The sequence below is a fragment of the Electrona antarctica genome (genome assembly GCF_951216825.1).
Source record: "Electrona antarctica genome assembly, chromosome: 22".
Classification (NCBI taxonomy): domain Eukaryota; kingdom Metazoa; phylum Chordata; class Actinopteri; order Myctophiformes; family Myctophidae; genus Electrona; species Electrona antarctica.
The window spans coordinates 16,650,631-16,674,592 of NC_136805.1; the positions used below are offsets into that span (position 1 = coordinate 16,650,631).

The 23,962-nt window shown below is 43.0% G+C and overlaps 1 protein-coding gene across 1 annotated transcript; it reads left to right on the forward strand.

The window, feature by feature from the left end:
• The first annotated feature begins 7,778 nt into the window (after window positions 1–7,778).
• Window positions 7,779–23,606, forward strand: LOC306915277 (cerebellar degeneration-related protein 2-like). The gene is made up of 6 exons (XM_079492576.1): window positions 7,779–8,104; window positions 9,691–9,803; window positions 14,451–14,599; window positions 15,222–15,386; window positions 18,662–18,869; window positions 19,870–23,606. The coding sequence occupies exons 1-6, from the start codon at window positions 8,020–8,022 to the stop codon at window positions 20,515–20,517; spliced, it is 1,368 nt and encodes a 455-aa protein (XP_079348702.1). The 5' UTR covers window positions 7,779–8,019; the 3' UTR covers window positions 20,518–23,606.
• Window positions 23,607–23,962: the final 356 nt, after the last annotated feature.

Sequence of the window (23,962 nt, forward strand, 5' to 3'; positions counted from 1 at the left end):
ATGTGCATATTAAACAAGCCACCCAGAATCAAGTCCCCGGGCTTGTAAATTCTGTTGAGGTTAAACAGTGCTTGTGAATCACAAGAAGAGGAAGATGATGCGGAAGAAGACAAAGCAGAGAACGAAAAGAACAATGTCAAGCATGAAAACAGGTGCATGACTAGAGAAGCCTTCATGACTGTGCTCCTCTGTCTAACCCCCTCCCCCTTCTCCAAAGCTATTGTCCAGTTGTGTAGTTTTATACACAGTGATGTGTGCCATCCCCTGCATGTGCCAACAAATGGCATTACGTAATCACAACACCAATCTGGGAGGAGGCAGGGCATACATTAACAATATATGTACTGTATGACATGACATACATGTACTGTATGAAATGAAAATAATGCTGTGTCCCCATGGGCTACAGTGGCAATGATTCACCCACTGTAGGTCATGAAATGCATTATAGATTTTTATAAAAAAAAACAATCCTTTACATAAAAAATAAAAAAGTTGCAAGCAGAAAAATACAAATGTCTCTGAAATTTGCACAACTGCATTGTAGTTTGGGGGGCCTAGAGATGCTCAACATGTAAAAGTATATGGGTCTCGAAAATGAATGTGGCAAAACAGGTCTATCGTGCCCCCTATACAAAACCTGACATTATGGTTCGTAATATATACAAACTTCAGCACAGGAAGTTAGCCATTTTGGTGTTTTTATGGTATTTTTGTGCATTTTCTACTATATTTGTTTTATTGCACGGGTTGTACATTAACAAACTTCTTCTTGGGAGGATAATCAGATCTACCAAATATGACTTGTCAAATTGCTTAGTCATGGCCGGTGATGGGCCAAATGTTTCACCGATGCCAACAAACAGTAATACATTGCATGGATGCACCTGGGACGTATCCTCAGTGGTGTTTCCTGAGAACAACGGGGTTTCGGGTCTACCAACATCATACCCAGTCGGGGTTGATCAAATCGGATGCGAATTCGGATTTTTAGCAGCGTTTCTCCATCGGTTTTCCGAAAAATGCGGCCGGTGTGCAACCACCTTAAGGGTCCATTTGGTTCCAAACTATCATTTAGCTGGGGACCCCTTGGAACTCCCTCAAGGACCCCTAGGTGTCCCGGAGCCCACTTTGGAAACCACTGCCCTAATGAAACAGGGTCATGGCGCAAGTTCAGTTTCTATGGCTATTATTATCTGTTTTTTGTAATCACGTTTTAGAATTGTCTCGCTTTTCCAGGACAAATTAGTGGAGTTAAAGTCAGAGCACCAAAGAATTGACTTTGCAAAAGTGATGACACACACTGTCATGCCTTTCAGGCTGCTACCCTCCAAAATAATCTTATTTGAACTGAGGACCCCCCTCCCCCCCACACCCTGACGAGCACTTGGAATTGTACTGTAGAATTTGAGGCGTTACATTCAAATTTGTTTCACTCAGATCCACAGATAAAATAAACAATCTATTCTACAAGCAATATGGGGACCCCTACCCCTACTCTCAGATCCACAGATAAAATAAACAATCTATTCTACAAGCAATATGGGGACCCCTACCCCTACCCCTACTCTCAGATCCACAGATAAAATAGACAATCTATTCTACAAGCAATATGGGGACCCCTACTCTGGGGGCCCAAGCCCACAGTTTGAGAACCACGGCCACTAGAGGAACAGGTTGTTTGTGAGCTCCAGGACCTGGAAAATTACCAGTGGGTCTCTAAACACTGATGCAATCTGTCAGCTTTCATTTCCAAAACTGGGTGGGAACAATTGTCGAACCAATCAAAGGCAGTGGGCGTATATCATTGTGTTCTCAGAAGTGTATCGGTGGGCGCCGGCGGACACCTCTGATCGTCTGGCAACACCCAGGTGGGTACCAATTAAACATATGAGCTTGCCAGGAGTTGGCAAAGGCAGGTGTGTGTTTACCACACCTGATGATAATGTCTCAGGGGTGATACAATAGTGGACAGCTGCAATGTTGGAAAATATTATGTTACTGCTACCGTTTTTGTTACTGGTCAGGCCGCTACGTGGCCCTCACGCCACTGTTAATTTTGTATGTATATATGTATGTATGTAGTTTTAGTCATATAGTCTTTTGAATACAATTCTTTTTAGTTTTTGCCACATTTTAGTCATCTGAAATGTTAGTCTAGTTTTAGTTGATTAAATATCATGAGATTTTAGTCGAGTCCCGCCAACCTCAGGGTCGGTGGGACTTTCACCCTATAGTTTTAGACCGCGAAAGAGGGGTGCCGTCTCAGGGGAACTTGAGCCACGAGAGACACCACCGAGCGAGCTAAAGCGAGCGCATTGCCGTGTCGAATGTTGCAAAGTTCGCTTGAGTCGACTCAGGGAACTCAGAGCTGCGACCCGGCACAGAATAGTAAATCCCCCCGCTCCCGAACCCACTGGCGGCCCGTCTCACCCAATCACAAACCACGCCGCCCCTTCCAGCCCCACCCACCTTGGGGTGGAAAACAGGGAGAGTGGCCCAACTGGGGGCCATGCGGGCCTAGGTGGCTCAGGCCTTGGCTCCAGCTCACAGACCTCTGCCTCCCTCAGGTGTGATGAGCCGTCATCACTCATTACATTAGTCCTCCCCGCAGTTCAGACAGGCGTGGAGAGTAGGCCTGGCATCAGCAGGTGGATACAGACCAGGGGGAAGAGGGAGACGACATTCTCTCAGTGGTGGCCAGTGAGGGCCTTTGGCTGGGAGATGACGCCGGCACTGTTAACCGCAGTTCAGCTGAGCTCTCTGAGAGGGGCAATGACTGATGTGGCCCCTGGCCTGTCATGCAGAAAGGGGGCAAGGACATTGTGGAGAGGATCACAGCCTTGGACAGCCCAGGAGGGGGCTCTGGGAAAACTGCCAGTGGTACCCATATTTAGTACCTTCAAGGAAGCCATGGTGGAAGGCTGGGCTGAAAAAAGAGGCTACTTCCATTTTACCCCTGATTTGGGGCTGCGGGCTTTCATGGTGGAGCCAGATTCATCATGCGACTCGAGTGGCCAGGGGAAGGCTTGTCTGGGCAGCCATAATGTCTTGGAGCTCAGGGCAGTGCACCTGTCTCTCCAGACTTTCCTCCTGTCCATAAGAGACAGACATGTGCTGGTGACAGACAGACAATGCCACAGTGTGGTGTCTGTGGTGGCCTACATCAACCACCAGGGCGGGGTGGGATATCTCCCTGTTTTCACAGAGCATGGCAGAGAGGTTGCTCTTGCGGGCTCATGCGCAAGGGCCGCAAGAGGTGAACTGGCATTATGTACCCTCAGGTGGTGCGGCAGCTTTGGATAAGGTTTGTTGTGTGTGTTCAAGTTGTGCATACACTGTATTCACACATGTAAATTATTTGCAGTAAAATTATACTTGAACCTTGTGGGGTAGCGTGTGCCTGAAGGCATCCTTGAGAGAGAGAGAGAGAGTGTGTGTGTGTGAGTGAGTGAGTGAGTGAGTGAGTGAGTGTGTGTGTGTGTGTGTGTGTGTGTGTGTGTGTGTGTGTGTGTGTGCGTGCGTGTTTTCCTGGTTGAACCTCACCAATACACGCAACGACACCACCACCTTGTGGTCAAAGACAGTACGTGTAGCCTAATATCAACTGCCAGTGCTTGACCCATAAACTGCCACACTGACTCACTTTCTCATGTCCTCTGGGCCCTTCTACTACAAGGGATGTTGGACCCATGATGGGAAGTAACTTAAGTAAGTAACTGTAAAGAGAAAATATGTGTACAAATGGAACTAATGTACAAATGGAACCAAATTGACCAGTGGTATAGCCTGCCCTACACTGTGGTGTCCAGTCCTAGAAACAAGCAGTGCGTGGCTTAATGCAGTGGTTGGTTCTCAAATATGTTTATGTTAAGGACGCCCAAACGAATGTATTATTTGGCCGCGGAAAATATTTTGTGCCAAGCAGGGACTCAATTAGGCTACAGGTTCTTAACTTAAAACGGTGGAGGTGAACGGAACACTGTCCCCCCTCCCAGTGAGCTGTGGCATTCCACAAGGAAGCATACTAGGGCCTTTACTGTTCCTAATATATGTAAACGACATGACATCAGCTTGTGACTGCAACTTGTTCCTGTTCACAGATGACTCAGCACTGCTGGTCTCGGACAGGAACAAACTGCAGGTTGAAAAGGCCCTTAGCTCTGAACTCTGTAGAATCTGCACCTGGCTTGCTGATAACAAACTATGTTCACACGTGGGAAAAACTGAATCATTCTCTTTGGATCAAATAGCTTCTCAGCAAGGCAGATGGCTTCTTGGTTAGAGTGGGTGACAATATTATCACACGAAAAGATGAAATTACGCATAGGTTCCACCCTGGAGGCAAATCTTTTCGGTGATAAAATGGCCACCAACGTAATCAAAAAAGTCAACCAAAGAACAAGATTCCTTTACAGGATCTCCTCACTGGTCAACAAACAACAAACACCTTGAAGACCCTAACAGGAGCTCTCGTATAAGGTTTATTCGACTATGCATGCACCTCTTGGTACCACAGCACTCCAAAGGCCCTTAAAACAAGGCTCCAAACTTCCAAAAACAAACTGGTCGGCACAAACAAGGGACTAAATTATTTTCGCTCCTATGCCACCAAAATGTGGAACGCCCTACCAACAGTCATTAAGACATGCAAATCCCTTGACTCCTTCAAAACTGCTCTCAAAGGGCACCTACGGACGGCTGCAATTTGAAACTGGCCCCCGTAAAAATCTGAATCCCCCCCCACCGCCCACCCCTTTTTCCCCTGCACTGTATATGTTTCTTTTCCCTTTTTACCTCCTTTATGATGAATTCCTGTTCTGTTCTTTGACTATATAGAAGTGTCTATTTGTACGTCTCTAAATGTTTTGATGAATTGAACAAGGTGGACCCTCTTGTAAACAAGTGTAATGCTTAATTGGGTTGTCCACTCACAGTTAACAGTCTAACACTATTGAGTTTGTGCTTGAAATGTACTGTAATTCTGCAAACTGTTAATAAATATTTCAATCAATCAATCAATCAAACTACTTGGCCTCACTCCCCGAACCCACCTCACCCCTGCCCACTTTGACAGGCTGGAATGGCTTAGGGTTGACGACAGAGTACAGCATCTTGCAATGGGTCTTGTCCACAAGATTCGATACACCACCAAAGGCACCAATATACCCATGTACCTGTCTAAATACTTCCTTAATGTCAACGAAGTCCACACCCACAACACCAGAGGGAGTTCAACAAACCATGTGCAACCCAGATTCGGCACAAACAAGGGACTAAATTAATTCCTATGCCATCAAAATGTGGAACGCCCTACCAACAGTCATTAAGACATGCAAATCCCTTGACTCCTTCAAAACCGCTCTCAAAGGGCACCTGCCACCTACGGACGGCTGCAATTCGAAACTGGCCACCATAAAATCTGAATCCCCCACCCACCCCTTTCCCCCTTTTTACCTCCTCTATGATGATTTCCTGTTTTTGGCTATATATAGAAGTGTATATTTGTACGTCTCTAAATGTTATGATGAATTGAAAATGGTGGACCCTATTGTAAACATGTGTAATGCTTTATGGTGTCGTCGGTCTACAGTTAACAGTTTTGTATTGAGTTGTGCTTGAAATGTAGGCTACTGTAATTCTGCAAACTGTTAATAAATACTTCAATCAATCAATCAATCAATCAATCAAACAATTCAGAATATATCCCAAAATGTTCACATTTGTTCAAGATTTTGTTGAAAATAGCAGATGGGAAGCATTGTGAGTGAGCTTGTATTATCAGCTATTTTTAAATTGCTTTTATATTTTTAAAATGGTATTGGAAATACTCAACTCCAACTCCAGTAAAGTAAAAGTAGGATACCTCAGTCAAAACAGAGGGCTATGAGGCTACTGCAATGCATTGAGTAAATGTATGTACTTACCGAGAATACTTTCCACCGCTGAGCTGCAGCAGAGTTCCACTACTGCGGAAGAAGACGTTGCAGCATGTTACCAAGGAGAGGACCAATCACAGAACATACGGTGGTAAGGTTGCACACTTTCATCATCAGCACAAGGGTAACCGGTCCGCTCTAGACTGGCGTTACATCCAAACCGGCGACTTATCTAATGCTGTGACACCAGGGGTCGCTGTTTTGCGACCTTTGGCTAGTTTATTTTTCTTCTATTATTTATACATTTATTACATTTCAGCAAGGTCGATTCTGCAGAGTAGCCCAGGTCCCAGCAGGCATGTTCATTAATTTGTTCATTAAGTTGGTTAGATCATTATTCATTAACATTGTGGAAAAATGTCAAAAACATCTGCCTTCAGCTGTCTAAATCATGCTGTTCTTTGCCATTTTAGTTTAATGTCTAGCACAGCACTTGAACATTAATTAATGTATAGGCCTATGCTGGTTACACTTGTCTGTATGTCTCTCTGTTCACAGATATGTACAAAGATGTGGTCAACGTGTAGGCCTATATGCATTGTCTTTTCTTTCTTTCTTTTCCAATAAAAATATCAATGATTGAATCAGTGTAACCATGGTTAATCTTTATAGTTGGTTCAGCACTTGATATTTCTCCATTTCTAAATTTTCTAGTAGCCTACTATTTGTAACACACTATATTTTAGGGTGGCAGTGTCACGACTCACAACAACAACAACATGTTGGTGTTTGGGGCCGGGTGGGGACAATTAAGGCTCACTTACAGACAGACCTACAAAACATTCAGTCAGAAAATAATCAAATATAATTGTGTAAACAGGTGAAAATATTCCAGTGAGGTCATGTTATAAAAGGCTGAAGGGCTATTTGTATTGTTTTCAGATGGACTATATGACAGGTCTACCGTCTAACGCAGGTTAACAGTAGGCTAATTAGTGTATTCTGTTACTTGTAATTCTCATGAAATAGCAGACTTTGTGTCAGTTTACGTGAAATTGTTTTACATGATACGTGCTATTGTTGTTCTCACGTTTAACCCAAATCCAGGAAAGCATCTGTGTCATTGTACATTTTAGCTAGACATAGCACATTGATTGGCAATTCAAAACTAGGCCTTCTAGCTCATATAGCTTGTAGATCTGCCATTTAAAAAAAAATTGAAAATTGAATACGTGTGTATAGCCTAAAGCAAATTAACTTGCAACAAATTTAACTCAAATATTTGCTTCTGCGGGTTCCTGGGACAAAAATATTTTGAGATGGGGCCCCGGTGGCCAAATACATAGGCCTAGGCTATAATTTTTGGGACCTTGACATGAAAAAGTTTGAAAACCACTGAAACATACATTTTTCAGAAAACTTGAATTTGCCTCAGCCTTAATAAGTAAAAAAAACAAAAGACAGTGGTTTTCAACCCTTTTCCATGTCAAGGTCCATTATTTATTCTGCATTAATAAGAGGCTGTCATCAAATTTTGATGACATAGCCTCTCAGACCCAAAACTTGTCCATGCTGTATTGGAGAGTTAAACAGGCAAATGTTGATCAAAATAACAATTATTCTACATTCTCTAATTGTGTAGACTTATGTTTAACAATAATTTAACTCTTGAGAGCGTAAAATGAAACCAAATGGACAAGGGTTCTATGTTACGCTCTCAAGACAGAGTTACCAACTTACTCTCCAGTCTCCATCATGTAAGTTTAACTCGGGAGTCGGGACCACCTGGAACCCCCTCAAGGACCACTGGTGGTCCCCGGACCACTGGTTGAAAACCCCTGGGCTAGGGCTAGAATAGCCAGAATAGCGACCTCTAGAGACAGTATTCGCCAGGTCACCACCTTCGTTGCAACACCTCCCTCCACACAGAACGCCGGTTAGACCTCACCGCAAGGAGAGACGGACACTCACTCACTATACCCGGGGCAACAACAAGCAAGGGTGCACGGCACGCACAGCTCAATTAAATTCAACAAATAACAAGAAACATAAATGATAAACCGCTGTCACGGGAAGAGACTACTATAGGTCAGTAAACAGTTGAATGATTTAGCGTAGGGGCCAGTTTGACGGAGTGAAGATGCTTGCAGACATGATCGTGGAGGAGGAATTTGAATTGAAGGAAGAGGAACCGTGGTACAGCAAGCAGCAGGACCTCGAACATGGTAGCTACATTTTCAATTTGTTTCTTTTGTTGTCTGTGCCCGGTTGGTTACTGGCTGGCCTGCACACCTTGATCCACTACCATGATGATTCTGTAATAAGTCATGTTTTAACACGTTTGTAATGAAACGGTGGAGGAATTATTCACCTATGAAGGTGGTCTGGAAAGGCAGGTGTCAGCAATTACATTCATATAGGCTACTACTGTATGCGGCAAAATTGAAAAGCCATACATGGGTTAATTGTCATTATTTTTGCTCTTTTTTATTTTATTTTATGTTATGCTTGTATTGATAGTGATACAATAGGCCTTTGGGTAATTTCAGCCGAATTGACAAAAGTGTGGCCAGCAACAGTGAATTTGTCTCTAAATCAGACTTGAATTTCTCAATTGTGTCATTTTCACATACCCTGTCCAGCAGTCAGATTCTAAAACAAATTCCTTGCTGTGAGTGTGTGTGTGTGCCTCTAGCTCTGGTCCATAGCTCTAGCAGTAAGGCTATGGACCAGAGCTAGTGTGCCACCAACAGCTTGATAAAACAGCTTGATAAAACAGAGAGAAGAGGTGCTCTATTTACTCCATTGAAAACAAGCTGTAACAAACAAACAATAGCAGAAACATTGTTGACACTAATGTTTGCCCAAGGCAGAGCAAAGCCCTGGTGTGTTCACTGCCTGGATTTAGAAGGCTACAGCCTTCTTCAATTGGCCCCAATAATCTCCATTCTCTCCATCAGTGAGATTAAACATTGACGGTTAAGTAAGGGATAATATCTGGCTAGGTGGTCATTGTCGGGAGATAATTCACCGACAGGGAGTTTAACCACCGAGGCGAAGCCGAGGTGGTTACACTCCCTGAAGGTGAATTATATCCCGACAATGACCACCTAGCCAGATATTATCCCGCTTATTACATGGCTAACTAACATAAATGAATACATTGACCCAAAACACAACACAAAAAGTATTCCATAAGTTCGCGCTGGCTGCGTCTGCCCAGCTGCAGGGCTGCAGCACTGTCGGAAAACAAGGAAGTGAGTTGATCAAATAGAATCCATTTTGGGGTCCTGCTTCGTCTATTTCTCGCTCAAATGTTTTCAAAAACATTTTTAAGAGCAATGTTTAGCTGTAAATTACATTGTGTGTCACTAGTGTGTGTGTTTACATGGCTGTTATGTTGGAAACGGCAGTAAATCAAGCGGGGCGCAGCTGGTGGTGCTCAGAGGGTTTGATTAGGCAGCGGTCATTATACAGCGGAGCGGTCATTATCATGAGATAACTCACCGCTGAATTAAGCGATTGACCAATCAGAATCAAGCATTCAACCAAGCCATGTAATAAATCAAACTAATCAATTATAAAACATAATTGATATTTCAATTAATTATCAGTCGAAACATGTTGGCAGTTGCCTTTTAATTAAATAAAGGCTATTCCTCCTTTACCTTTGAGTGCCTGGATTGTCTGTTGTTTTCTATAGGCTAAAAGATTAATTTAAAAAAATCAATCAATAGAATAATCGCTAATAAAATAATGTTTTTGTGGGTGGTGGATGATGGGTTGGGTTCATGTCCTCTCTCTCCTTCAGACCTGCACCTGGCAGCAGAGCTGGGAAAGACCCTTCTGGAGCGCAACAGGGAGCTGGAGCAGGGCCTACAGCAGATGTACTCCACCAACCGTGAGCAACTGCAGGAGATCGAGGTACACGCTCAAAAATAGACCCGTTGTCTGTCCCTCTGACTATTATTAATCTACCTGTTAGTACAGTAACTATCTTGATTAGATATCATTTCACTGATCCCCTGGGGAGGGGTAACTTGAATAGTTAGTAGAGTTGTCCCGATACCAATTTTTTCAGACAGAAAAAAGTACTTCATTTTTAGTACTCGCCGATACAGAGTACCGATATGAGTACTTTTTATTTTTGTTGAGTAACTACTTATTTTACCTCATTTTCTTTTTCTTTTTTATACATTTTTAGAATAAATGCACATAAAACATGATTCAAATTCTTTTCCAACTACAATCAGTGGCTTGCCCCTTGCCTCATTTTAAAAAACCCAAACCCCAGCACCAACCACCGTTGACAAAAAGGAAAAATAAGAGAAAAATATAGTAATGATAACAATTAAATACAACATAAAGCTCGATTTTTTTTTAAAATTAACAACAAATTGTAAATAAAACATAATACCTCCTTTTTCTAATAGATGCAAATGGATCTCCGATCTACACTAGTCAGTTGTCATTTATGCTTGTAGATCGGCTGTTTTCGGCGATTTGCTGCAGTGTTGTGTCAGACTTTCTCCCGTGTCAATTGGATGTTTTGGTACTCGGGTCAAAGTATCGGGGCCAGTACCGAGTACGAGTTCTTGAGGGTGGTATCGGCCCGAGTAACCGATACGGTTACGGTATCGGAACAACTCTAATAGTTAGAGCTGAGATAATGAAGATGGTTACATAATGCTGGACATGACATAATGGCAATAATGCAAGATATAAGGATCTGTTTTTAGTCACAGTCAGTGTACAAGTTTAACAGTATGCCTCTGTATTTTTGAGTGGTGTAAACCACTCCTACAACTGGCTTTGTTAGTTTACGGGTCTGTTCGTACCAAAAAATGAGCATGGTTGCTATGGTCACCCAGTTCACACGGGTGTGATTTCATTACGTCAGACATTACGTCAGACCACAGTTGATCAGTCTATATAAGACCTTACACCACTCAGTTCACACGGGTGGGATTTTTTAGCCATTCACCGGTATCACTATGCTGGCACCCTACGAAGCAGAACCTCATCTCGGAGCTACAGTATGTAGCCGAGGGAGAGGTTCCGATCGGAGCTAGTTACCCATCAGTACTACAGCGCGGCACAAAGTAATATTCAGCAACTCGAGAGATTCACATTTTTGCAAGAATCGTGCAGCACTACCATGCATCTCCAATTTGTGAATATTTTCGAAAAATCTTGAAATCATTTTTAATTTATTATTCACGGTCAAATACATATCATTTTGGGGGTCCTTGGCAAGTTGGCAGGCACAAAAACATTTGCAAACGACTGATTTAGAAGGCATTTGTAGAATCGTCCTCAGGTCTTAATGAGTTAAAGCTTCAAGAAGTGTTTTTCCTTGACCTTTATTGACTGCAGTCTGCTTGTTTGCAAGACCTTATCCATTCTCGCCTGTTTAATCGCAGCTGTTGATTGTGTGCCAATGTCAAGAGGTTCCCTAATGCACCCTAGTCTCCTCATAAGTAATTGTGACACCAAATGTCACTTTCATCTTGTATTAGATAAAGAATGGCATCTATAGGCAGGTTTTCAAATCTAACCTTTGACCAAAACATCAATACAAGGCCATATTTTGTACAAGGCAATATTTTGTACCAAGATTATAGATTGTACATATCTACTTTTTCCATTGTCACACAATGTGCTGCTGATTGTACTTAACAACAACACAATCGGCACAGCATCTAGCAGGAGCTACTCTCATCTCTAGATGCGATCTGACTTCAGTGTCGTGAGTAGGGTCAGCACAGCAGGGTGCCTGGTGCTAAATCCTCCCTCATGTCACCCAAGCTCTGCGGAGAGAGAGAGCAGAGTAATTACTTAAAGGACTGACCATAGTGGATCAGCGGCCTAAAGCACGGCATGCTTGAATCGAGCTCATGAGATAAGAAACGTATGACATAAGATACTGTAAAACCTTTCTTTGGATATGTGGTTGTTGATAGCTATCAGCAGAATAAAGACAGGAATATGATATAAACAAAAGTCTCAATACAAACTAGAAAAAGTGCCCTTCTGGGCACAGGTCTCCACCAGGAGGATAGGACTGTGTGAGATGTTTGGCAAAATGTTTAGTAGTAATCTAAACATGTTTGCCTTGTATGGCAATTGGATGATTTGAGGTATTTTGTTCCAATCAACCTGTTTTGCAAAAATCAACCTGTTGGTGGCGCTATAACAGGCCAATGTGAAAAGGGTGGGATATATTCCTCAGCCTAGTAAGAAAATGTGTGAAAGATTTCACGTAAATTGCATGCTGTGTTCATGATTTGAGGCTTTTGTTCAAAACGGGGCAATCTTGCAAACTGTGAAAGGCAATTATAGCCAATTAGGGTGGAATATGAAATATCGGACAGATCCGACTTGAGCACATGACCATAGAGATACTGTGTAACGATTTGTGAGATTTTTGGACAGAATCTGGAGGAGTAATATCCAAAAATGTGTTTTACAAAAGTCGGCCTCCTGGTGGCGCTATAAAAGGCAGATGCGGAAAATGCAGGTCAAAGGTTTGTCCTTGGCCTCTAGGGAGTGTGCATGCAACGTTTCACGCAGATCGGTGCAGTTTTAGGTAACAAATGTGAAAAGCTGCCTCATGGTGGCGCTATAACAGGCCGTTCTGGAAAATGCGGGGCAGAGGTTCATCGTTGGCATCTAGGGAGTGTGTGTGCAAAGTTTGGCATCGACCGGGTTAACGGTGCCGGAGATTAGCTGGTAACGGACGGACGGAAGGACACACGGACACACGGACACACGGACGGACACACACACACACGGACGGAGTGCAAAACATACTCTCTCACCATGCCTTCGGCCTGGTGGAGACAAAAACATAGAAATATGAACACTGCAAGTGAATTCAGTATCAAATGCACTTTCTCTGTCATTTAGTTTGACACTGAAAATGTTTTTTTCATGATAACAATAATGTTAGGTCTATTTAGAGCCGTCACAATTATGATGATTTAATTGTCGCTCAAATACCGTAATTGCGTGCGATTACAATTTAATTGAGTTTCTGTCATCGAACACTGGAATTTCTGTTTGGCTTTTAGCCTTTTAGGCTTCGTAAACACAAGTTGCACAAGGCAGATATGACATTACATACATATTTAATTACTTTATGCTACATTAATAGTGTAAATAGCCGATCTACATGTCACATTGCGACATGTTTTGAGCTTGTAGATCTGCTATTTCCACTATTCATTTAAATGTATGAACATGGAGATGATTATGACGATTATGCAAAATGTTCGACTATGTAATACTTGTGACAGGCCTATGTCTGTTATCATTTTGCAAAGTTGTTGTTCGGTGTGTCTGCCGTCTGTGGCTGTTCGAACAGGCAAATAAGACGAAGTGAAGGTTCAATGTGTCCTTCTGCTTCAGCTGATAAGATTAAGTGCTCTCCGAGGGGAGAAAGGTAGCAAGACGGTGTAGAGAGAAACACACAGGTGCAGGCTTGCGCAATTTGAACTGGATACCGTTCATTGTGTTGGTCTGTGTGAGGCGCCGTACACACTATTGAAACAAAATCGCTCTCTCTGTTCAGGGGGGAGAGGGGAGGCAGAGCAGCTCGCAATTCATTTTCAATGGGAGTCACTGGGTTTCACAGAGAGCTCTGCTCCATGGCTGTGTTCTGCCCTCCTCCCCATGGAGCAGAGCTGCTCTGTGAAACCCAGTGACTCCCATTGAAAATGAACTGCGAGCTGCTCTGCCCCCCTCTCCCCCCGGAACAGAGAGAGCGATTTCGTTTCAATAGTGTGTCAGGCGCCTGACTCTCTCCAAGCAGCTCTTGAAAGCTGAAAGCTGTTTGAGACATTCAGCTCTTGATGAGAATGACCTGCCCTTATGGTTGTCCTGGTGAGGTTCTACATTCCTGAGAAGTCACACTTCCAAATGCAGAGGTTGCAAGAGTAGCTAGCGAGGGCTTCTGACAGGGAGACCATGTTAATAGATAAATATGCTGCTGGTTATACATTGGGTCAAGACTTCAGAGCAGGGGTCGGCAAATAAGATTGGCATCAAGCCAATTATTTTATAATAAAAATCTTAAAGATGGGTGTTCTTTTTTTGTCTGAGTCCACTGTCTATGAAGTTCATTCCTACATTCCTCTCTAATTGAAAGGATGTCACAAGATTTGCCACTGCTGCAACTGACAATTGAAAGATGGGTTCTTCCATAGTGCATGGCATTCACGGTCTAAAAAGGTGAATCTAAACGAGCCAAAAACATAATCCATTATTTTGGCAGAGCTTTCATCTTCCCCAACAGCGACAAGTAGCTAGGCCTACACAGAGTAATCTAGTAAGAAAGTGGCGACACGCTTTGATCTTGCCGCAAAGCGGGGTGCTATGGGCTATAGTTCCAAACATTGGAACTATCCCATTGAGATAGAATGAGCACTTCCGCATTCCATTGTTACAATGGGAGTCAACGCCAGTGTCGCCACTGTCCTACTAGATTACTAGATTACTCTTGGCTAACTATCAAACTTCCTCTCCTTCCTGTTTCATTTACCCACTGTCTGTCTGTCTGTGTCTCTCTAGTATCTCACTAGGCAGGTGGACTTGCTGAGGCAGGTGAATGACCAGCATGCCAAGGTGTACGAGCAGCTGGACGTGTCCTCCAGGGAGCTGGAGCAGAGCAACCGCAAGCTGAGTCAAGACAACAGGGCCGCCCAGCAGAAGATTCAGGGGTAAGGCAGTGTGAACCACCATAATAAAACACAAGCCGGCCCTACCAACACTATACTTTACTATTCGGCAAATGCAATATGACAGGCCACTGGAATGGTCAACATTTAACTCTGATTTCTCATGTGACAATTTACACTTTAGGTCCAATTTTGATAAAAAGGAGTGCTGCTTTTTTTTTTTTTTACAAAATCTCAATTCCAATCGGAAAAGCATTTTGCAGAAATGCTGAAACATTTTGAATTCCCACACACCGAGTTCAGAAAACACTTTATCCCATTTCTCACATGAACAAAGGAGATGCTGAAAATTTCAAATAAACAGACGCTTCTCTATGACCTCTTGCACATCTACTCCAAAATCGAATTGAATTTGATTCCTGCATTTCTTATCTGGATGCGTTAAAAACTGATTGAACATTGCACTGGAGTCTGTGTACATTAAGGGCCTTTACTAGTTACAAGTCTGTAGTGGAGGAACGCCTTGATAGGCAGGAACACAGATATGCACAATATTTATGCACAGCTTTCCTCAGTCTTGATTTTAGGCAATCTATGTGTCTGGTTGACCTGGACGATGTTCTGTGTGTCTGGTTGACCTGGATGACGTCATGTGTGCACACAGGCTGACGGAGACGGTGGACGGACTGCAGAACCAGGTGGGGAAGATGCAGCGTCAGATGGAGAAACTGAAGACAAGCCCCTCTCAGTCACAGAAACACAAAGAGCTCTGGAGACCCCACAGCACCCACAGTGTGTCCTGCCTGAAAGAGCTGCAGAAAAAACACAGGTGAGGAGAGAAACTCAAATTTCACCCCAAAAATACCGGTGTGGCCCATGCTATAATTTAAAGGAACATCACATTGTGTAAATCATTCTCAGAAACATCGCAGTGGCAGGCCAACTTAACCACCGAAGCCTGTTTTATACCTTGTCGTATGCGTTGTCAGCTTGTGGATCTGCTATTTTTTGACACAACCAAAATTGGGACGCCAGGTTAAAATTGGTTAAAGGCATAGTGTGACTTTAACATGACTTTGTTCAAAGTACAGTATATTGTTCAAAGTGCAGTGGTGTTTGCAAAGTCACTTAATAACTTCTTCTACTTCTAATGTTTGCTTCATACATTCCACACTGAAGGGACACTGGGGGGATTTCTTTGTTTTACTGAAGGAATATCTTTCTAGTAGTAGTGCACTAAATGTTCTACATTTGTTATGTTAGCAGCGTTAATTCACCTCAAATGTGATATTCTTTCAAACCGGCCTCATGCTGCTTACAGTCTGTTCTGAAGAAAATGTACGCCAAATCATGTTGGGGGAGAAGTAGGTGGAAAGAGGAAGTGCAATCATTTGACCGGTAACAGGTTAACACCCACAAAACACTCGGCCTACTCCAGTGGTTCTTAAACATTTTGATGTCAGGACCCCTAAAATTATATGTAACAGTCATGTACGCCCGTTTGAAAAACATTTGTGCCAGGGACTTCCATTAGAGAAGATTTGTCAACTTTTTTTTAAAAACACCGGATCTATGAGCTCACAAGCTCTAAGACATGGGAGTGTTGAGTGTTTATAGACAAGATATATCATGTTGTGTGAATGGTGAACAAAAGAAGGTTGCTCCCCAGTTTAAAAAAATGCTCAAAAAGAAAGACTGACACTGCTCCATTAGTGTAACTGCAGATGGTTGAAATACAAACATGTACACATAGTGTACAAGTGCCTGCCTGGGAAATGGAATCAGAAGGTTAATGGTTCAATCCCAGACTCTAGTCCCCCTGGGCTGAGGTCAAAGTGTCCTTGAGCAAGACACTGAACCCCTAACTGCTCCTTATGAGCAGGTTGGTGCCTTGCATGGTTTTCTCTGCCATCTGTGTGTGAATGGGTGACTGTAATGCACATTGTAAAGCACTTTGGATAAATGCACCATTTACCACGCACGCACACGCACTTACAGTGTGAGTAGACATATAGTTAATTTCCTGCCAGTAGCAGGAGGTGGAATCTTTCTTCTCCTGAGAGTCTGTGTTCAGTCTCCGAGGGTAATCCAGTTAGTGCTGCAGTACTTACTCATCTTATCCTTGCCAGAGCACGGAAGTCCCGATGGCCAAAACAACCTCATGACCTCCGTGCCCCATGCCACTGACCTGGATGTGGCTGGAAGCTTAAGGTCATAGTCCAAGATATACTACTGTCACTCACTGCGTCTCTGACCTGAACCTTCACCTAGATGCTAATCTCCACAGGACACCTTATATTGTTGTTGGTTCTTCTCACGGAAATATTTACTTAGATTTCATCAGGCTCTCTCTTCTAACGTGTTACTGTAATGACACCGACATGTCCTGTTGAGTTTTGTTCATAACTACTTTCAATATGGGTTTGAGTGCCTTCATTCTAGATTATTGGGGTTCAAGCTAAGGTGGGTTCAACTCTCATAAGTCATACAATCATTCCTCTCAGTCTTGGGGTTTCTATTATAATTTTAATAGTATATGGATTCAGGTCAAGTTTGTGGGGGGTTTCTTTAGTCCCCCTGATGGTGTGAGCTTGAGGGGGGAAAAGCAGAAGTACAGACTGGAGGCAACTTGCTTACATAGAGAGTTTAAGTGTTCAATGCCATTTCTGCCTCATGCGAAGGAATTTGAGTTGTCTTCCTGTATGAAATGTGAAATGCAAATTGACTTCCCTTACTGGCATGAGTAAACACAGATAATGCATCTTAACCCATTACTTGACCTGAGGCCGATTCTGCAAATATCTTTTTTCAGAAAACAACGTATGCTGCTATACAGTGGTGCTCAAACTGTTTCATATCAAGGACCATCCAAAATTATATTTGGCCGCCGTATTTGGATGACTGGCAAGAGGCCATTGACTCAGTTAAAAAGGTTTACACCTGATATAATACCATTATGGACCGCTCAATATCTCCTATGTTCTAAATGTCAAACAGATCTTGGCAGTTACAATCACTACTTTTGTGAATGTAAGTGGATATCCAGGTTTTGGGGTCAGGTGGCACGTGAGCTAAACGATATTCTTAAGGTGAATATAAAGAAGGATCCGGGAGCTTTCTTTTTTTTTTAAGATATGTTTTTGCGGCTTACGCCTTTTATTGGTTTTTGAAGGGACAGACAGTAGGCTGACAGGAAACGGGAGAGAGATGGGGGAAGACATGCAGTAAAGGCCGTGTCGGGCTCGGGAGTCGAACCCGCGGCACACTGCGACTGGATTACCAGTCGGGTGCCCAGACGGTTACGCCACCGCCTGGGCCCGGGAGCTTTCTTACTGGGACTCCCTTCAAAAGAGATGAATTTGACTCTCCTACAATTTAAACTACTTGATAAACACCCTCTGCTCGGAAATGCATTTTGATCAATTGGATTAAGCATAAACCTCCCCCACAAGAGATTATGTGCAGTGTATAGTGGCAACAAAGCTTCCTTTCGGAAGGTCTGGGCCCCATAGCTAGATTATTTTCCCAACAAAAGTTCAGATCCTTCTAAAAGCTCAATGGGGAGAAAAAAAAACCTGGGAAATTTGAATGAATACTCATGTGGTTGTGCTTGGGGATCAGGTCGTTTTTTGTCGTTTTTGTCGTCTCTATTGTATTGAACTATGGATGATAGTGTAGATGAACTGGAGGAACCCCCCGCCCTCCCCTATTTTTGGTTTTCCTGTTTGTTCTGTTTGGTTATGCCAGGTTTGTAAAAGTATATGACTTTGTCTCGTTTGTGAATTAAAAAAAGACAATCAATAATAACCACATGTATTTGCCGCCGACCCATCTCAATATATTTTGGTCAGGTCCACGGACCCCACAGAAGCAAAGCAAAAAAACAGCAGATCTACAAGCTGATAGCGTGGCACAAAGTGATGCTATTTTGGAATAGTCAAGTATAAAATAATGGTTTTTTAAAAAATCTAGTCTTTCAAATCTAAAATGACACAGATGCTTTCCTGGTTTTAATGGCAGACGGCGCTCAGCAGTGTCATTAGCCGTTTGGTTTTCCCTGTTGTCCTCTCTCAACGCTAACTCAGGTACTCTTGATTTTGACAGCGACGACCCCACTGACGACCCCCACGGGCCCCCCAAACTCTCGTGGCGCGAGGAGGAGCAGGCGTCTCTCCGGCGCTCCCTCCGCTCCCTGCAGACCCAGCTGGCGAGTGAGCGCGCTCAGAGGGAGGCGGCGGAGCGCGAGGCGGACCTGCTGGCCAGCGAGAACGCAGGTCTGGAACAGCAGCTGCAAATGATGGAGGGCTGTCAGGTAGGTTCAAAATGTCCCCTGGCCATGGGTGTGAGTGCAAGAAATTCAGTTACATTAATCTGAGACCATAATTAGTTTGTACTCGGAACAGAACATAACTACAATTGTCAGTGACATGCACAAGACAGCACATCCAGTGGTTCTCCATTTTATTTCAAGGACTGCCATAAATCTGAGAGTGTATAAATGGACTCTCATGGGTCTATTTGGTTCCATTCGTAGACTCTCAGAGTTACAGATCTGTAAGGGTTCATTTGGAACACCTTCAAGGAACGCTGAGGGTCCCTCGACCCCACTTTGAGAACCACTGGGTTAACACATTCTCCTCACATTCTCCTCAATGAAAGGTCAGGGAAGGAACCTATTTCTCTCCAGACATTTCTCCATTTATGTAAGACTTTTGTTCTGACAAACACAATACATTTTGTTTAATTATTATATTCAGTTATATCATGCCTTTTTGTCTGACCAGTCAGTGGCCTTGTGGTTAGAGTCGCCGCCCTGAAACTGGGAGGTCAGGGTTCGATCCGGGTCATACCAAAGACTGTAAAAATGTCTCCCTGCTTGGCACTCAGCATCAATGGGTTGGATTGGGGGGTCAAATCTACTAATCAAATGATTAGCTCACCGCCCCTTGGCTGCAGCTCACCGCTCCAAGAGATGGGTCAAATGCGGAGAACAAATTTCACTGTGGTAACGTGTGTGACAAATCGTACGACTTTGACTTTGACTTGTTGTACCTGCCAAAAGGCTAGACAGGTACGCAGATGTTTCATTGACTTTTGATCCAGATATTCCTCATTATGTAATATAATAACCTTATCAGCAGCAAGGATAAGTACAATGTGATTTCACATCGTACCCATCATCACTGCATGGAAAAAGTCCAGCTAGAGTTTGATACCTGAGTCATTCTTGGCCTTGTCCACGTGTCATGGCTGTGTTTCTTATGACCAACACACTGCACTTCCTAAACCTTGATCGCTTTCTTTCTTTCCAGGCTAGATTAGTCGAGCTGGAGTCCGAAGCTGACGAGCTGCGCCAACTCTGGCGTGCGGAATCCTGCTCTGAAGCCACTGGGCGCGGCGGGCTTCACTCCATGCCCCCCGACTGCGTGTTCCTCCACTCCGAGGACGAGAGCACGATGGAGGATGAGTCAGAGGTCGAGGAGGACGACGAAAGCCCGGGAATCCCGCTGCATTATTGCGACGGCGACGGTGATGGCCGTCAGAAAAGCGACGTCCCCGACTACAGGCGCCATGAGCGCGCGTGCATGCGTCGCTCCGAGGTGGTAAAGTACCGCGGGATCTCGCTGCTCAACGAGGTGGATGCTCAGTACAGCGCCCTGCAGGCCAAGTACGACGAGCTCCTGAGACGATGCCGTCAGGGAGAGCAGGACCAGGAACCCCAGGAGAACCAGAGTCACAAGGCGGTCCAGACCGCCCGTCCCCCAGGGTCCCTGTCCCTCGGCCGGGCCGTGGGGACGGACGGCGAGGACCTCATGGAGGACGACTTCCACCAGCCCGAGTACAAGACACTCTTCAAAGAGATCTTCACATGCATTCAGAAAACCAAAGAGGACCTGAGTGAAAACAGGGGGAAGTCCGCAGCAGATGATGGCACAAAGGCTCACACCTTTGTTTGTTAATTAAGAAAAAAAAGCAAAAAAAAGAGAGAAATAGAAAAAAAGGCCGGACATTGTTTTGTAATTAAAAGAAGCAAGAGGTCCTGAGCTGAAGCCATTCAGAACTTTGACCTCAAATTGCCACCAAAGGAGTAAGCTTGTGAAATAGAAATGTAGACTTTAGAAGTCAAGTCAAGTGTCCTGGAGCCTAGCGTTAGCCTACTGTATTGTATGTTAGACCTGATTTCTGCTTAGTTGCATGCCGGAGTCGCGCATCATAAACAGGCAGCCTACACGCTCGCAGCCCCGTGCGAGGCATTGCGAGCATATGTGCCTAGTTTCTGTGCACGACGCGATGCGCTACCAAGTCTAAATCAGACATTTATTGCCTAGAAACGGTGTCATCCCCACAAGGGCTTCCAATCGAATTAGAGTGACACAGGAACTATAAGAAGGCAAACACCAGCAGCTCATATTATGTCCAATATAGCTAGTTTTGCACAGAAACAGCAGTGCCTGATGCCCTCTTGACTGTACTATCACTCTATACCTCACTCACAACAACGAACGCCCTGCCAAACCTATTTAAATACTTTCCATGGAATAGCACTTTTACATCTTAGTAATTTATAAGATGCATTGTTTTTGTCTTGTCTTTTACTTTGCTCATTTGATCAAATGTGCGGTTTATGCAACATTTTTCTAACTGGAACAAAAACAAAGTAGCCTTGTGATTGTCTCACCTGAATATTGTTTATGATCAACCAGTTTCAAGAATGACCAGTAGCTTACTGGTAGCTTTAACCACTTGTAGTTCACCCAAAAAGTAACTTATTGTCTATCATTTACACACCAAATGAAGCCTTGAATTCATGGCGATTTCCTTTTTTTGTTTTTGAGCATTCCTGAGCCAATAATTTGATAACCGGCGGAGTCCGTAGGGGACGCAAAGTCTGCTACTGACCGATTAAATTTGACCCATTATTATTGGCTTAGGAATGCAACAAAAATTCTCCATGAATTCAAGGCTTCATGGGGTGATTTGTGGAGTAGCTTTCGCAAAAAATAGACAAGCTCAAGTCTTTCAGCTAAAGCTTTCCCCACGATAACAGAAAACAGAAAATACACTAGTATAGAGCCCTGAGGGACTCCGCTCAACCACATAGGGTTTAAGTGGTTAAACAATCCGACTCATTCACAATGGAAGATTGTTTTCATTTTTTTCTCATCACCAGAACCTTGTTATTTATGGTGCTCTGGGCTGGCAGAACCTGCTTGATGTTTCCATAAACGACATTGTGTAGCCTTGCAGGAATCGAGTAATAAGTCTTCTGAGTAACACTTGCTATGCATCCCAGCCCATGTCTCTATAATGCATTATATAAGCATACTTATAATGCATTATAATCTGCTTAGTTATAACACTGCATAATTATAGTTTTAAGAACTCATACATACTCATAGTGCTTTATAACAATCATTAATCAACACATTATAAAGCCTTCTATAATGATTTATTTAAGGTTGAGTGTTATAATACCTCATTTCAGGACACTCACTTTTTTGTTGCAATGATCATAGTGTGTTAATTATCATAGTTGTAATGCATTATTATAATGTTCTGATGTATTATGATCTCTGTAGAATAGAAAAACGAGCACTCTGTATGTATATGCAGTTTGGCGGGTGCACAGCTCACGAAGATTCACAGTAGACATAGACAAGACATAGCCAGCACTCCGAAGTCCCCCTGGTACATTTCATTCATATTAAGGCGCATGGCCAAACGCGGCACACATGGATGTGTTTTGGCGTCAAGCCATCTTCAGCGTGTATATATCTTACACGATGAAGAAGGCTTGACGCCGGAACGCGTCCGTCTTTGTACTTGTGATTGCTTATACCTGTAATTTGTGTTATAAGCCTTGCCTTTATACTTGGCCTTAAGTCTTTATAGAATGCATTAAAATGTATGTGTATGAGTTCTTGTAAGTATAACTATACATTAATATAAGCAATATAATTAATGAATCTATTGTATTATAGACATGGAATGCATAGCAAGTTTTACCGTCTTCTATACTTGAAGCATGTTTCTTTTTCTTAAGAAAGATGGCTTGAATAGTTTGCGAGCAGATTAGTTGGCTATTATGACTGAAAGTTGTATTACGGTTAAATTAGGGCTCACCAAAAATGTAACTGTGAACCCGAGTAGCCTATGCTTTGATATAATGTAACTTGACCACAGCTATAGGGTTGGGATCTGGTACCAGAGGAACACTTTCTGGAACCGGTCCATTTGGTTCCATTTGTAGATTTTGTACACTCAGAGTTACAGACCTGTTAGGGTCCATTTGGAATCTCCTATAGGAATCGTAAAATGGAACCCCCAAGAGGGAATCGTTAAGGAACCGGAATCATTAAAATCCTAAAGGAGCCTAATATAACCACAGCCCACTAATACGTGATTTTAGTGGACTGTAAACCCAAATATGTAATTAGTTGTTGCAACACTGCCTATCTTGTACATGCTCCCTGGTTTTTGCTTGATAATATTGCGTACATGGTTTGTAGATATTGCTGTAAAATCACTTTGAGATGCACTTTAGAAGTTGCACAGGGATTATCGATGCTTTGGTGACACTATGTTGCGGTTCTATGTACAGTTCTACGGCCTTATACTTACGGAGTTATACTTCAAAGATCTATAAGCCCTACGGATCTACAGATCAAGCTCACAAGGCGTCGCACTGCGACACAACCTGCGTGCAACAAAGTATAAATCGGGCGTTTGGACTGACATGCTAGTTGTTTTCTAGACCAAAATGGCCATGTGTGTACAGTATGTATGTACAGTATGTTTATTACCGGTATACTCTGTTTAATGCAGACATGAGAATGTGTTTTAAATGTTTTTTGTTCACGTTCATTTATATCTGTTGACGCATAAAATCTGTCTGAGAAGGCAAGCTTATCAGCAAAATGTGTCCGTAGAAATCAAATTATTGGTTCCCAATCAGGGTGATACTTGTCCCAAGTGAAATAATGACAGTTCCAGTAACACATTATGAAATAAGTAAGGAATTGAGGAATAAAAAAAAGAAAAAGTACTATCAGATGGTAAAAATATATGCTGAAAACCAATTTATGTAAGTGATAGAGTGCAAAAGGAGGAAGTGCATTGAACTTGGAGGAGCGCAAAAGGTGTAAGTGAGTGCAAGTGCATTTACACCTAAAGTATAATGCACTGAACAATTCATACAAGATGGTGCAGTTAAGGCAAGGAATACAAAGTAGGCTATGCTGCAGAAGCTGATGTTTTCATGTCAGTATCATGGTGAGTATTGTCAGTATCAACTATCATGTCACTATTAGCTATCTTATACAGTATGAAATCTCTGAAAAGTTGAGTGTTTCTTCTGAAAATGAATTATTTGGTTGGTTCAGAACCCTAACCCTTGGTTCAGAA